Source organism: Hyla sarda, chromosome 1, assembly GCF_029499605.1.
Source record: "Hyla sarda isolate aHylSar1 chromosome 1, aHylSar1.hap1, whole genome shotgun sequence".
Classification (NCBI taxonomy): domain Eukaryota; kingdom Metazoa; phylum Chordata; class Amphibia; order Anura; family Hylidae; genus Hyla; species Hyla sarda.
In genome coordinates, this window is record NC_079189.1 from 240,131,514 (window position 1) to 240,146,984 (window position 15,471).

The 15,471-nt window shown below is 42.3% G+C and overlaps 1 protein-coding gene across 2 annotated transcripts in view; it reads right to left on the reverse strand.

Annotated features, from left to right (window-relative positions):
* WRN (WRN RecQ like helicase) overlaps positions 1–15,471 on the reverse strand; it is a gene marked incomplete in the record, with an annotated part of 240,253 nt that overhangs the window by 108,027 nt on the left and 116,755 nt on the right. For both annotated transcript variants that reach the window (XM_056569404.1, XM_056569396.1), the window contains 3 exon segments: positions 2,847–2,953; positions 3,718–3,800; positions 14,547–14,615. In XM_056569404.1, the coding sequence (XP_056425379.1) occupies positions 2,847–2,953; positions 3,718–3,800; positions 14,547–14,615 (259 nt within the window).

Genomic DNA, 15,471 nt, shown 5'->3' on the forward strand with positions numbered 1-15,471 from the left:
CCCCCCCATGTCGGCGATGGCCGCAGATCGCTAGACAATTCAGTCCAACGATCTGCGGCAATTCCGGGTCAATCGTCGGCGTCCCTGTTGGGATTCGTCGGCGTCCCTGTTGGGATCGGGGCCCCAGGAGCGACGGCCGCGGCGAGGGACTGTCCTGCGAAGGAGCAGCAGCAGGAGGTGAGTGACAGCCTCCTGCTGTTGCTTAGCAACAGCTCCCAGCATGCAAAAAGGGCATGCTGGGAGCTATAGTTATGCAACAGCAGGAGGCAGACCACCACAACTCCCAGCATTCCCTTATGGGCATGCTGGGACTTGTGGTTTTGCAACAGCTGGAGGCACATTTTTTCTATGGAAAAGTGTACCTTCAGCTGTTGTATAACTACAACTCCCAGCTTGCACAATCAGCTAAAGTGCATGCTGGGAGTTGTAGTGGTGCATCTGCTGGTTGCATAACTACAACTCCCAGCATGCCCATTGGCTGTCGGTGACTGCTGAGAGTTGTAGTTTTGCAACAGCTGAAGGCACACTGGTTGTGAAACACACTGGTTGTGTTTTTTTTTTTTTACCTAACTCAGTGTTTCACGACCGGTGTGCCTCCAGCTGTTGCAAACTACAACTCCCAGCAGTCACCTTACACCATGCACCGTACATGCTGGGAGTTGTAGTTTTGCAACAGCTGGAGGCACACTGGTTTTGAAACACTGAGTAAGGTCACAAACTCAGTGATACACAACCAGTGTGTCTACAGCTGTTGCAAAACTAAAACTCTCAGCATGTACAGTCTGTCAGCGCATGCTGGGAGTTGTAGTTTTGCAACAGCTGGATGTTCCCCCCCCCCCCCCCCAATGTGACTGTACAGGGTACACTCACACGGGCGGAGGTTTACAGTAAGTATCGGGCTGCAAGTTTGAGCTGCGGCAAATTTTCTGCCGCAGCTCAAACTGCCAGCGAGAAACTACTGTGAACCCCCGCCCGAGCGACTGTACCCTAAAAACACTACACTAACACAAAATAAAATAAAAAGTAAAAAACACTACATATACACATACCCCGACACAGCCCCCTTCCCCTCCCCAATAAAAATGAAAAACGTCTGGTACGCCACGGTTTCCAAAACGGAGCCTCCAGCTGTTGCAAAACATCTACTCCCAGTATTACCAGACAGCCACAGACTGTCCAGGCATGCTGGGAGTTTTACAACAGCTGGAGGCCCCCTGTTTGGGAATCACTGGCGTAGAATACCCCTATGTCCACCCCTATGCAATCCCTAATTTAGGCCTCAAATGCGCATGGCGCTCTCACTTTGGAGCCCTGTCGTATTTCAAGGCAGCAGTTTAGGGTCACATATGGGGTATCGCCGTACTCGGGAGAAATTGGGTTACAAATTTTGGGGGGTATTTTCTGCTATTACCCTTTTTAAAAATTTTAAATTTTTGGGAAAAGAAGCATTTTAGGTAAAAAAAAAAATTTTTTTTTTTACATATGCAAAAGTCGTGAAACGCCTGTGGGCTATTAAGGTTCACTTAACCCCTTGTTACGTTCCCCGAGGGGTCAAGTTTCCAAAATAGTATGCCATGTGTTTTTTTTTTTGCTGTTCTGGCACCATAGGGGCTTCCTAAATGCGGCATGCCCCCAGAGCAAAATTTCCTTCAAAAAAGCCAAATGTGACTCCTTCTCTTCTGAGACCTGTAGTGCGCCAGCAGAGCACTTTTCACCCCCATATGGGGTGTTTTCTGAATCGGGAGAAATTGGGCTTCAAATTTTGGGGGGTATTTTCTGCTATTACCCTTTTTAAAAATGTAAAACTTTTGGGAAACCAAGCATTTTAAGTAAAATTATTATTATTTTTTTTACATATGCAAAAGTCGTGAATCACCTGTGGGGTATTAAGGTTTACTTTACCCCTTGTTATGTTCCCTGAGGGGTCTAGTTTCCAAAATGGTATGCCATGTGGGGTTTTTTGCTGTTCTGGCACCATAGGGGCTTCCTAAAGGTGACATGCCCCCCAAAAACCATTTGTCGCTCCTTCCCTTCTGAGCACTCTACTGCGCCCGCCGAACAATTAACATAGACCTATGAGGTATGTGCTTACTCGAGAAAAATTGGGTTTCAAATACAAGTAAAAATTTTCTCCTTTTTACCCCTTGCAAAAATTCAAAAATTGGGTCTACGAGAACATGCGAGTGTAAAAAATGAAGATTGTGAATTTTCTCCTTCACTTTGCTGCTATTCCTGTGAAACCCCTAAAGGGTTAAACGCTTACTGAATGTCATTTTGAATACTTTGGGGGGTGCAGTTTTTATAATGGGGTAATTTATGGGGTATTTCTAATATGAAGACCCTTCAAATCCACTTCAAACCTGAACTGGTCCCTGAAAAATAGCGAGTTTCAAAATTTTGTGAAAAATTGGAAAATTGCTGCTGAACTTTGAAGCCCTCTGGTGTCTTCCAAAAGTAAAAACACGTCAATTTTATGCTGCAAACATAAAGTAGACATATTGTATATGTGAATAAAAAATTTTTTTATTTGGGATATCCATTTTCCTTACAAGCAGAGAGCTTCAAAGTTAGAAAAATGCTAAATTTTCAAATTTTTCATCAAATTTTGGGATTTTTCACCAAGAAAGGATGCAAGTTACCACAAAATGTTACCACTATGTTAAAGTAGAATATGTCACGAAAAAACAATCTTGGAATCAGAATGATAACTAAAAGCATTCCAGAGTTATTAATGTTTAAAGTGACAGTGGTCAGATTTGCAAAAAATGCTCCCATCCTTAGGGTCATAATGGGCTCTGTCCCCAAGAGGTTAATTGAACAGTGTGGAGAACAGATACAGCTCTTACCGAAGGCAGCAATTTCTTGAGCTTTCCTAGGCACCGATAAGCGCTTCTGAAATCATGCCCCCATTCAGAAATGCAATGTGCTTCATCAATGGCAATAAGGCTTATACCTACAAACAAGATAAGTGTTTGTCATATACAACTAGAAATGAGATACATAAAGCTTTTCAATTCAGAAATATCACTACCACTAACATTAAAGAATATCTAAAGCAGCATATACAGCTACAGGAACGTACTCCTAGTAGTCAAAACCTGTCACTGTGTTTTACGTTCTAGGGTACGTTCACATGTACAGGATCTGTTGCATATTTTGTGTAGCTGATTTTGCTACCCATTAACTTCAATGGGTAGGAAAATCAGTAAACTGTAATTGTAATGTTGTAATTTAAAAGCACAAATTACAGACAAAATAAACACAGAATATAGGAACCAGAAAAAAAACTTTGAAGAGCAAAGATAAATCATTTACATACACAGAACTATAGAGTATGAAAAAAGAGGAATGGAAAGAAAGGAAAGAACATTTTATACAAAAGGGGGGAAAATATTTTTTAGGAAAAAAAGACAGTCATTGCGATACAGTAATATGAAATTCAAAGAATGCTATTTTCAAAACATTCCCTTGGATTGGAGGCAATAAAATGAGCAATTTTGTAGCCATCAGTTTGCCTGGTGCTGCAGGTACTGACTGTTTTAAGGACCTGGTGGCCTGACAGCTGTTGAAAAGCTGTTTGGGCTCGTTCACACTGCCATCGGGCTCCGTTATGTATATAAATCACCTTGTGTTTCTTCAAATTGTAGGCATACTTTGAGTGCTTTTATATAGACTTGAAAACTTAAGCAGTATGTAAAAAGCAGAATGATAGCATACCATAGTTGTTATCTAGCTCTTGAAGCAAAGAAATTCCAGAAGAACAAAATTCAGGCGTCATATAAATTACTTTAAACTTTCCTCTGTGAAAAAAAAAAAAAATCACAAAGCAAAAATAAGAGCAAAATTCTAGAAAAAAAAAAAAAGATTGAGCATACATTATTGTTATGGCATTCAATCATATAGGTAGCTAACAACACACACACATTTTATGCACTCATTCTAATCAAATAATCATAAAACAGGAATATTTCCCATAAGAGTCCTAGTCATTACTCAAAGAGAACCTTCCAAATTATATTAAAGGGGTATTTCAGGAAAAAAACCTTTTTTTTAATATCAACTGGCTCCAGAAAGTTAAACAGATTTGTAAATTACTTATATTAAATAATCTTAATCCTTCCAATAATTAACAGCTGCTGAAGTTGAGTTGTTCTTTTCTGTCTGGCTTGTCTCGGGAACTGCACAGAGTAGAAGAGGTTTGCTATGGGGATTTGCGTCTCCTCTGGACAGTTCCCGAGACAGGTGTCATCAGAGAGCACTTAGACAGAAAAGAACAACTCAACTTCAGCAGCTCATAAGTACTGAAAGGATTAAGATTTTTTAATAGAAGTAATTTACAAATCTGTTTAACTTTCTGGAGCCAGTTGATATATAAAATAAAGATTTTTCCTAGGTAACCCCTTTTAGTGTTCCTGTCATTCCAAGCAATTTGCTTGTTCCCATTCTTCTTACAATCTGTTGAAAGAGACCTATTCACTCTATCAGATGATACATATTACAGTTTTTAAGAGAAGCAATACTTTAAGTACTTCAATTGGGAAAGAACTACAGGCCAAAGTGTACAGTCATGTTCTTTTACCTTAGGGGTTTTCTAGTAAAATGATTCCTACAGAACAGATAAGTGTATTAGCAGTCATGTCCCCTTCCATAGACATGAATGCCCCAGGCTTCCGTAACCATACCGCCGCAGCACCGGCCCAAATATTGTGGGGGTCCCAGTGGCCGGATCCACCGCTATCAGACACATTATCCCCTATCCTTTGGATTGGGGATAACACGTCTAGGGCAGAGTACCCCTTTAAGCGCTCCTCCAATTTTACTCTTAGGGCAAGTTCCCACGGGGCGCATCCGCAGCGTATTTGACACTGCGGATGCGCAAACAGCAGTCACAGGGACTGCAGAGTGAGCTTTCGGCTGTGACCGGGTAGCTCTATTTATATTGCAACTCAGCCCATTAGGACTGAGTGAAAAAGGTCCACTTGTTATCCCTCACTGTAATTATCTCAAACTTAACTTTTGTTAACTAAAAACATAATAGTGAATAAAAATCCCAGCAGCATCTGCACTGGAGCACTATTAGTAAACTGTTGATAGCTTGGCTCAGCAGGTAGTATAGAGACTAAGAAGATAATGGGTTGTTTGAATAAAAGAGTGAAATAAAGTTTTCAAATTGTCCATTGATATTTATGGGTAAGTATTTTGAGTTTAGTGTGTTATAGACACCTTAAAATAAGGACCTTATAATAAGGAAATTAATAAGGGACCTGAAGCGATTGAATACAAATATATGTTCCTTATTTATTAAATACACTTTTGTAGGTTCCCAAAGTCAATCACAACGTATTCGGTAGAAGGGTGGAAATAAGGTTTCCACATTTTCACTGGTGTTTATCGTTAAGAATCTCAGTGGTGTTTATAGGAAGGTATTTTCCAAATATTGACACATTTGTCAATATGGTGTGCCAAGAGGTCTCCAAAATAAAGCCTGATATAAGACACTAACATTTCAGCAGAGGAAAAAAGAGAGACCTAGAAGAACTGGCGAATAATGACTCTTGTCTGCAAACCAGCAGACAAGGGAGGTAATATTGTCCTTATGGACAAAGGAGATTAAAAAAGAATGGTAATGACATTACTGGAAGACAGATCCACCTAAACTATTCTCCCAAGGAACCCAATGGATGAATTCAACAGGGAATTGAGAACCATACTCAATAGCGAAGAAAGGATTTAAAATCAGAGGATGAATTCAAGGTTTTATATAATCCTACCCCTACTATAGCGACAATGTATGCACTCCCCAAAGTGCACAAAAAGGTCCGGCCCATACCCGGTCGCCCGATTGTATCGGGGAATGATAACATCACCCAGGGAATCAGTTTATATATTGATCAATTTCTTGCACAGTTTGTAACAAGGCTGCCATTATACCTGCGTGACACAAAGGATGTCGTAACCAAATTGCAGGAATTAACTCTCCCAGTAACCACACTCATTGCAAGTCTAGACGTTGAGTCTTTATACACGAGCATTGCTCAAGATTTGGGAATACAGGCTACTAATCACTTTTTTTAGCACTAAGGGCACACAATATCACCAGCACAATTATTTTCTGCTTACACTTTTATGTTTTGTACTCACACACAATTATTTTCTTTTTGATCGTAAATTTTATTTTCAAATTAAAGACACCGCTATGGGCAAGGCTTGTGCACCAAATTATGCAAATTTATTTCTTGGGTGGTGGGAGAACAGTTGTTTTTTCAGAGTTTACGAGTAACATTTTGTTTTGGGGGAGATTTATCAATGACATTTTGATTTTCTGGGACGGCACTATCACGGAATTTGCTTTATTTGTCACTGCACTCAATACAAAAAATATAGGCATGAAATTCACGTCAGAAATTCACACAAACACTATAAATTTTTTAGACCTGGAAATATCACTAGACTTGGATGGGACTGTGCACACCAATGTGTATAGAAAGGAAACATCAACAAACAGCTTCCGACATTGGGAAAAGCTACCGCCCGCTCCCCCTCGAAAGAGAGATACCAATAGGACAGTACTTGCGGGCCAAAAGAAACTGTTCAAATGAAGAGGCCTTTCAGAAAGAGTGCAAGGAATTGTATACAAGATTCCTGAGTCGTGGATGCCTTAAGAAATGGCTTCACAAAGCTACACCACGTAGCCAACTATTGAGAAGTCAGACCAGATCGGGAAAGGAGACCCAAAAAATCATCCGTTTTATTGGAACTTTTGATTCCAAATTTTGAAATACTGGCCATTTCTTATTAGTGATGCGGACCTTAAAGAAGTATTACCGAGTAGACCAGCTATCACGTATCGTCGAGGACGAAATATGAAGGAATCCCTGGTTCACAGTTTCTTTTCAGAAACAAACACACAAACATGGTTGAAATCACCCGCCACAGGGTCATATCCTTGTGGGGGTTGTACTTTTTTCAAGTTCATGACGAAGATGAAGGAATTTGTCAACCCTCTGGATAAAAAGAAGTACAGTATTAAAACATTCATAAATTGTCAGATAACTGGGGTAGTCTTTGTGGCCCAATGCCCATGTCCAAAACTTTACATAGGCAAGACAATCCAGCAATTGTGGAGAAGGATATTGAAGCATATCAGTACCATCAATACCCACATGGACACCCCATTGTCGAGACATGTCAGAGAATTCCATGGTGGCAATGTTATGTTGCTCAAATTCTGGGGCATTCAAAAATGCAATTTAGGTCCAAGACGTGGAAATCTGAATCGGAAACTTTTAACCCCTTAAGGACTCAGCCCATTTTGGCCTTAATGACTCAGACAATTTAATTTTTACGTTTTCATTTTTTCCTCCTCGCCTTCTAAAAATCATAACTCTTTTATATTTTCATCCACAGACTAGTATGAAGTCTTGTTTTTTGAGCGACCAGTTGTCCTTTGTAATGACATAACTCATTATATCATAAAATGTATGGCGCAACCAAAAAACACAATTTTTGTGGGGAAATTAAAAAGAAAAACGCAATTTTGCTAATTTTGGAAGGTTTCGTTTTCACGCCGTACAATTTATGGTAAAACTGATCTGTGCTTTATTCTGAGGGTCAATACGATTAAAATGATACCCATTATTACGTACTTCTCTATTATTTTTGTGCTTAAAAAAAATCACAAACTTTTTAACCAAATTAGTACGTTTATAATCCCTTTATTTTGATGACCTCTAACTTTTTATTTTTCCGTATAAGCGGCGGCATGGGGGCTCATTTTTTGCGCCATGATCTGTACTTTTTTTGATACCACATTTGCATATAAAAAACTTTTAATAAATTTTTTATAATTTTTTTTTTAATAAAACGTATTAAAAAAGTAGCAATTTTGGACTTTTTTTTTTTTTCATTCACGTCGTTCACCATACGGGATCATTAACATTTTATTTTAATAGTTCGGACATTTACGCACACGGCGATACCAAATATGTCTATAAAATTTATTTTTTACGCTTTTTGGGGGTAAAATAGGAAAAAACGGACGTTTTACTTTTTTATTGGGGGAGGGGATTTTTCACTTTTTTTTTACTTTTACATTTTTTTACATTTTTTTTTACACTTGAATAGGGGACTATTCATAGCAATACCATGATTGCTAATACTGATCTGTTCTATGTATAGGACATAGAACAGATCAGTGTTATCGGCGATCTTCTGCTCTGGTCTGCTCGATCTCAGACCAGAGCAGGAGACGCACAGAGGCAGGTGAGGGGACCTCCGATCTCAGACCAGAGCAGGAGCCGTACAGAGGCAGGTGAGGGGACCTCCGTGCGGCGTTCTGAATGATCGGATCCCCGCAGCAGCGCTGCGGGCGATCCGGTCATTCATTCAAATCGCGCACTGCCGCAGATGCCGGGATCTGTATGGATCCCGGCACCTGAGGGGTTAATGGCGGACACCCGCGAGATCGCCGGCGTCGGCCATTGCCGGCGGGTCCCTGGCTGCGATCAGCAGCAGGGATCAGCCGCGCATGACACGGGCATCGCTCCGATGCCCGCGGTTATGCTCAGGACGTAAATGCTTTAAGTACCACCGCACCAGGACGTACATTTACGTCCTGCGTCCTTAAGGGGTTAAAGGAGGAAGCCTTTTGTATTTATAAATTGAAATCTAGAAGCCCGTGGGCCTTAAATGAGGGCTTCACTTTTTCAGCCTTTTTATAGGATACACTATATCATGAACTACCAGTGCATGATACTAAATAATAGAATTCTATCTGTATAATGAATGAGTTGAGAGCTGAGCCTTATCAGTGACATCTGCATATTCATGAATTTATTCATCCTAATGTCATTAGGTCTTTTGATGATTTTCTTTATCAAAAGGTATCCATAATATATAAACATCAAGATACTTACCTATAAACACCAGTGAAAATTTGGAAACCTTATTTCCACCCTTGTACCTAATACGTTGTGCTTGACTTTTGTATTTAATAAATAAGGAACATATATTTGTATTCAATGGATCCAGGTCCCTTATTAATTTCTTTATTATAAGGTCCTTATTTTAAGGTGTCTATAACACACAAACATCAAAATACTTACCCATAAATATCAATGGACAATTTGAAAACTTTATTTCACTCTTTATTTCAAACAACCCAATATCTACTTAGTCTCTATACTACCTGCTGAGACAAGCTATCCAAATAAAATGCAATAAGCACATATATATATATATATATATATATTATCTTTTAACCATCCTCACTATAAGTGTATGGGTTTAAAATACTTGGGCTGTAAGTTTTCCCGCATGTGCGGAGAATCGGCCATGCACAATGCCTCTCTGTGGATACAGTCGGGTGTGGGGGGGGGGGGGGGGGGGAGAGGATCACGCATGCGCTAAACATACACGCAGGCGAAATAAGACATAGAGACGGCGCTTTGTTTATATAAGCGGGCGCACAAAGAAGAATCAGGAGGAGCGGCCGCGCATTTCGGGACCAGTGGCTATGACAGAGTTCTGGTAGGTGGTGAAACAGGGAACGAATCCTCAATGAGAAAAGGTGAAAGACAAGTACAATGAGAAATGAGGAAACAGGTTTCTACCTGTATAGGGGACAGTTCCCTGATTGGATTACCTAACAATTCCCAGGACAAGTGGAAAGACCTGTCAATCAGGAAGAACAAAACGTGAGTGGTTGAGAACTTGAAGGAGTGGCCATGATGTTAATGAGGGAGCTCATATAAACCGCCTATGTGACGTGTCTCACGGTCACATCTGTGACGAAACATGTTAGGGGGGGGCATCATAACAACAGCATTAGCACTGTTTATCGGCACACATTGCAGGTGTGCCGTGCAAAACTCAAAGTGTTTGTCCAACAGGACAACAGTGTACAATAGTGCTCCAGTGCAGATGATGCTGGGATTTTAACCCCTTCAGGACCAAGCCCATTTTGGCCTTAAGGACCAGAGCGTTTTTTGCACATCTGACCACTGTCACTTTAAACATTAATAACTCTGGAATGCTTTTAGTTATCATTCTGATTCTGAGATTGTTTTTTCGTGACATATTCTACTTTAACATGGTGGTAAATTTTTGTGGTAACTTGCATCCTTTCCTTGTGAAAAATCCTAAAATTTGATGAAAAATTTGAAAATTTTGCATTTTTCTAACTTTGAAGCTCTCTGCTTGTAAGGAAAATGTATATTACAAATAAAAAATTTTTTTATTCACATATACAATATGTCTACTTTATGTCTGCATCATAAAAGTGACGAGTTTTTACTTTTGGAAGACACCAGAGGGCTTCAAAGTTCAGCAGCAATTTTCCAATTTTTCACAAAATTTTCAAACTCACTATTTTTCAGGGACCAGTTCAGGTTTGAAGTGGATTTGAAGGGTCTTCTTATTAGAAATACCCCACAAAAGACCCCATTATAAAAACTGCACCCCCAAAGTATTCAAAATGACATTCAGTCATCATTTTAACCCTTTAGGTGTTTCACAGGAATAGAAGCAAAGTGAAGGAGAAAATTCACAATCTTCATTTTTTACACTCGCATGTTCTTGTAGACCCAATTTTTAAATTTTTACAAGGGGTAAAAGGAGAAAATGTATACTTATATTTGTAGCCCAATTTCTCTCGAGTAAGCACATACCTCATATGTCTATGTAAAGTGTTCGGCGGGCGCAGTAGAGGGCTCAGAAGGGAAAGAGCGATAAGGGGATTTTGGAGAGTACGTTTTTCTGAAATGGTTTTTGGGGGCATGTTGCATTTAGGAAGCCCCTATGGTGCCAGAACAGCAAAAAACCCTCACATGGCATACCATTTTGGAAACTAGACCCCTTGAGGTACGTAACAAGGAATAAAGTGAGCCTTAATACCCCACAGGTGTTTCACGACTTTTGCATATGTAAAAAAAAAAAAAATTTTTTTCACTAAAATGTGTGTTTCCCCCCAAATTTCACATTTTTCCAAGGGTCAATAGCAGGAAATACCCCCCAATATTTGTAACCCCTTCTCTTCTGAGTATGGAGGTACCCCATAAGTTGACCTGAAGTGCACTATGGGTGAACTACAATGCTCAGAAGAGAAGGAGTCATATTTGGCTTTTTGAGAGCAAATTTTGCTCGGGGGGCATGTCGCATTTAGGAAGCCCCTATGGTGCCAGAACAGCAAAAAATACCCACATGGCATACCATTTTGGAAACTAGACCCCTTGAGGAATGTAATAAGGAATAAAGTGAGCCTTATTACCCCACAGGTGTTTCATGACTTTTGCATATCTAAAAAAAAAAAAAAAAAAATTTCCACTAAAATGTGTTTCCCCCCTAATTTCACCTTTTTGCAAGGGTTAATAGCAGAAAATACCCCCCAAAATTTGTAACCCCATCTCTTCTGAGTATGGAGGTACCCCATAAGTTGACCTGAAGTGCACTATGGGCGAACTACAATGCTCAGAAGAGAAGGAGTCATATTTGGCTTTTTGAGAGCAAATTTTGCTCGGGGGGCATGTCGCATTTAGGAAGCCCCTAAGGTGCCAGAACAGCAAAAAAAAACACACATGGCATATCATTTTGGAAACTAGACCCCTTGAGGAACGTAACAAGGGGTACAGTGAGCATTTGCCCCCCACTGGTGTCTGACAGATCTTTGGAACAGTGGGCTGTACAAGTTTTCATTTTCATGGACCACTGTTCCAAAGATCCGTCAGACACCTGTGGGGGGTAAATTCTCACTGCACCCCTCATTACATTCCATGAGGGGTGTAGTTTCCGAAATGGGGTCACATGTGGGGTTTTGTTTTTTTTGCGTTTGTCAAAACCGCTGTAACAATCAGCCACCCCTGTGCAAATCACCTCAAATGTACATGGTGCGCTCTCCCTTCTGGGCCTTGTTGTGCGCCCCCAGAGCACTTTGCGCTCACATATGGGGTATCTCTGTAGTCGGGAGAAATTGCGTTACAAATTTTGGGGGGCTTTTTTTCCCTTTTACCTCTTGTGAAAATGTAAAGTATAGGGCAACATCAGCATGTTAGTGTAAAAAATAAAAAAAATTTACACTAACATTCTGGTGTAGACCCCAACATTTCCTTTTCATGAAGGGTTAAAGAAGAAAAAGCCCCCCAAACCTTGTAACGCAATTTCTCCCGAGTACAGCGATACCCCATATGTCGCCCTAAACTGTTGCCCTGAAATACGACAGGGCTCCAAAGTGAGAGCGCCATGTGCATTTGAGGCCTAAATTAGGAATTTGCATAGGGGTGGACATAGGGGTATTCTACGCCAGTGATTCCCAAACAGGGTGCCTCCAGCTGTTGCAAAACTCCCAGCATGCCTGGACAGTCAACGGCTGTCCGACAATACTGGGAGTTGTTGTTTTTCAACAGCTGGAGGCTCTGCTTTGGAAACAGTGGTGTACCGGACGTTCTTATTGGGGGAGGGGGGCTGTGTAAGGGTATGTGTATATGTAGTGTTTTTAACTTTTTATTTTATTTTGTGTTAGTGTAGTGTAGTGTAGTGTTTTTAGGGTACAGTCACATGGGCGGGGGATTACAGCGAGTTTCCCAGCGCAAAATTTGCTGCATCTCAAGATGCGAGAAACCCACTGTAAAAGCCTCGCCCATGTGAATGTACCCTGTACATTCACGGGGGTGGCGTGGCGGGGGGGGGAGGCTTGCATCAGCTGTTGCAAAACCACAACTCCCAGCATGCATGGTCTGTTAGTGCATGCTGGGAGTTATAGTTTTGCAACAGCTGGAGGCACACAGGTTAGGAAACACTGAGTTAGAAACAGACAATGTTTCCCAACCAGTGTGTCTCCAGTTGTTGCAAAACTACAACTCCCAGCATGCCCAGACAGCTGAAGGGCATGCTGGGAGTTGTAGTTCGGCAACATCTGAAGGGCCAGATGTTGCTGAACTAAAACTCCCAGCATGCCTGGACAGTCAGTGCATACTGGGAGTTGTAGTTTTGCAACAGCTGGAAGAGCACAGATTGGAGACCATTATACAATGGTCTCCAAACTGGGGCCCTCCAGATGTTGCAAAACTACAACTCCCAGCATGCATGGTCTTTTAGTGCATGCTGGGAGTTATAGTTTTGCAACAGCTGGAGGCACACAGGTTAGGAAACACTGAGTTAGAAACAATGTTTCCCAACCAGTGTGTCTCCAGCTGTTGCAAAACTACAACTCCCAGCATGCCCAGACAGCTGAAGGGCATGCTGGGAGTTGTAGTTCGGCAACATCTGAAGGGCCAGATGTTGCTGAACTAAAACTCCCAGCATGCCTGGACAGTCAGTGCATGCTGGGAGTTGTAGTTTTGCAACAGCTGGAAGAGCACAGATTGGAGACCCTTATACAATGGTCTCCAAACTGAGGCCATCCAGATGTTGCAAAACTACAACTCCCAGCATGCCCAGACAGCCAAAGGCTGTCTAGGCATGCTGGGAGTTGTAGTTTTCAGACTCCTAGAAGCAGCAGTGAAGATCTTCACTGCTGCCTCTGAGGACTACATACTTACCCGTCGCTGCTCGTCCACGTGGCCGGTCCCGCGCTGCTCCTCGGTCCCGCCGCTGGATCAGGTAAGTCCGCCGGTCCCCACGTGTTCCCCCCGAATGCCGCAGGTCCCCGCGAGCCCCTGCAGCCATCGTCCCCCGTTCTGCCCGACTTCCAGGGGCGGGCAGTGCGGGGGATCTGAACTTTCACCCCAGATCACTGTGATTGGTCCACAGGGACCAATCACAGTGATCGCTGACCAGGACCATCAATTGATGGTCCTGGGGGTGAAGCAGAAGTTGTCCCCTGCTGGAAACAGCGGGACTTCTGCCAGTTAACCCGTGCGATGCTGCGCATCGCCGGGTTAACTGAATGTCATTTATAAACGCCGGGATGCGCGAACGCACTGCACAACCCGGCGTTTATATATGACATTCTGCGGGAAGGGGTTAATTCACCATCAGCTCACTTTTATGATTTAAGTTAATAAAAGTTAAGTTTTAGATAATTACAGTGAGGGATAACAAGTGGACCTTTTCACTCAGTCCTAATGGGCTGAGTTGCAGTATAAATAACTTGTGTTAAGTCCACCCCTCACTTGGGTCATTGATCCATGGGGATCTATTATTTGAGCATTCTCGGGTAGCTCTGTGTATCCACTTATAGTGGTGCTATAGAAATCCGCCCCTAGGAGCGGACACACAGAGCTACCCGGCTGCAGCCGGAAGCTCGCTCTGCAGTCCCTGTGACTGCCGTCGGCAAATACCCTGCGGATTCGTCCCGTGTGACCTTGCCCTTACACCTGATCCTCAGAGTGTGGAGAAATTCATTTGTGCAATGGTGGGACTGGTGGATTTCTAAAGTAATCATATGATGCCAAGCAAGTATCGTGCACAGGTTGTATTCTAATTAATGGGACCCGTGCAGGGCACATGTTTTGCATCATACATTTGCCTAGGAAACTGTTCCATGCAAGGTGCAGTTCTACCTTCCATATCACATCAGGAGAGTAACAAAGATGGGTACTTTACAGACTTACCCTTTTACATCATGCATGACGTTTTTAGTCTGAGCAGATCCGAGGAAGCAGGCAGGAATATTTGACATCCTAATGTTAAAAGGAGAAACATATGCTATGCTAAGTATACATAGTTTAAATGCATCAGGTGAGAGTTACAAAGGAAAAAAAAAATCTTTAGGTTAGGAGATAGTTTTATTTTTATCTCTTAACTGAAACTGACATTCTTTGCTCTTGCAGGTCAGGATATGCTTAAAGGGAGTGGTGGGCAGAGAAAGCAGTACACAAAGCAAAGTATGCACACCAAATGCCCTTTGCCCAACCCCCTGTTTACATAGGTTAAATATGGTAACAGGGTAAGTGTAGTGCATAGATACAGTACTAAACCCAGTCTAGAGCATAGATACCGTATTTTTCGCTGTATAAGACGCACTTTTTCTACCCCAAAACTGGGGGGGAAAAGTTGGTGCGTCTTATACGGCGAATATACACCTATCATGGCGGTCCCTGCGGCCATCAACGGCCCGGACCCGCGGCTAATACAGGACATCACCGATTGCGGTGATGCCCTGTATTAACCCTTCAGACGCAGGGATCAAAGCTGACCGCCGCGTCTGAAGGAAAAGTGACACTAACCCGGATGCTCAGTCGGGCTGTTCGGGACCGCCGCGGTGAAATTGCGGCGTCCCTAACAGCTTACAGGACACCGGGAGGGACCTTACCTGCCTCCTCGGTGTCTGCTCCGTGTCGGGATCCCCTGCATGGCCGGCGCTCTCCTTCGTCGTCATCACATCGTCGCACACGCCGTCCCGTCATCCAATAGGAGACACGTGCGTAGCGACGTGATGACGGCAACGTGATGACGGCGACGGAGAGCGTGGATCCCAGGGAAGAAGACGTTCAAAGCGTCGGGGACACCACAAGGATGTGGCGACATCCAGGGCAG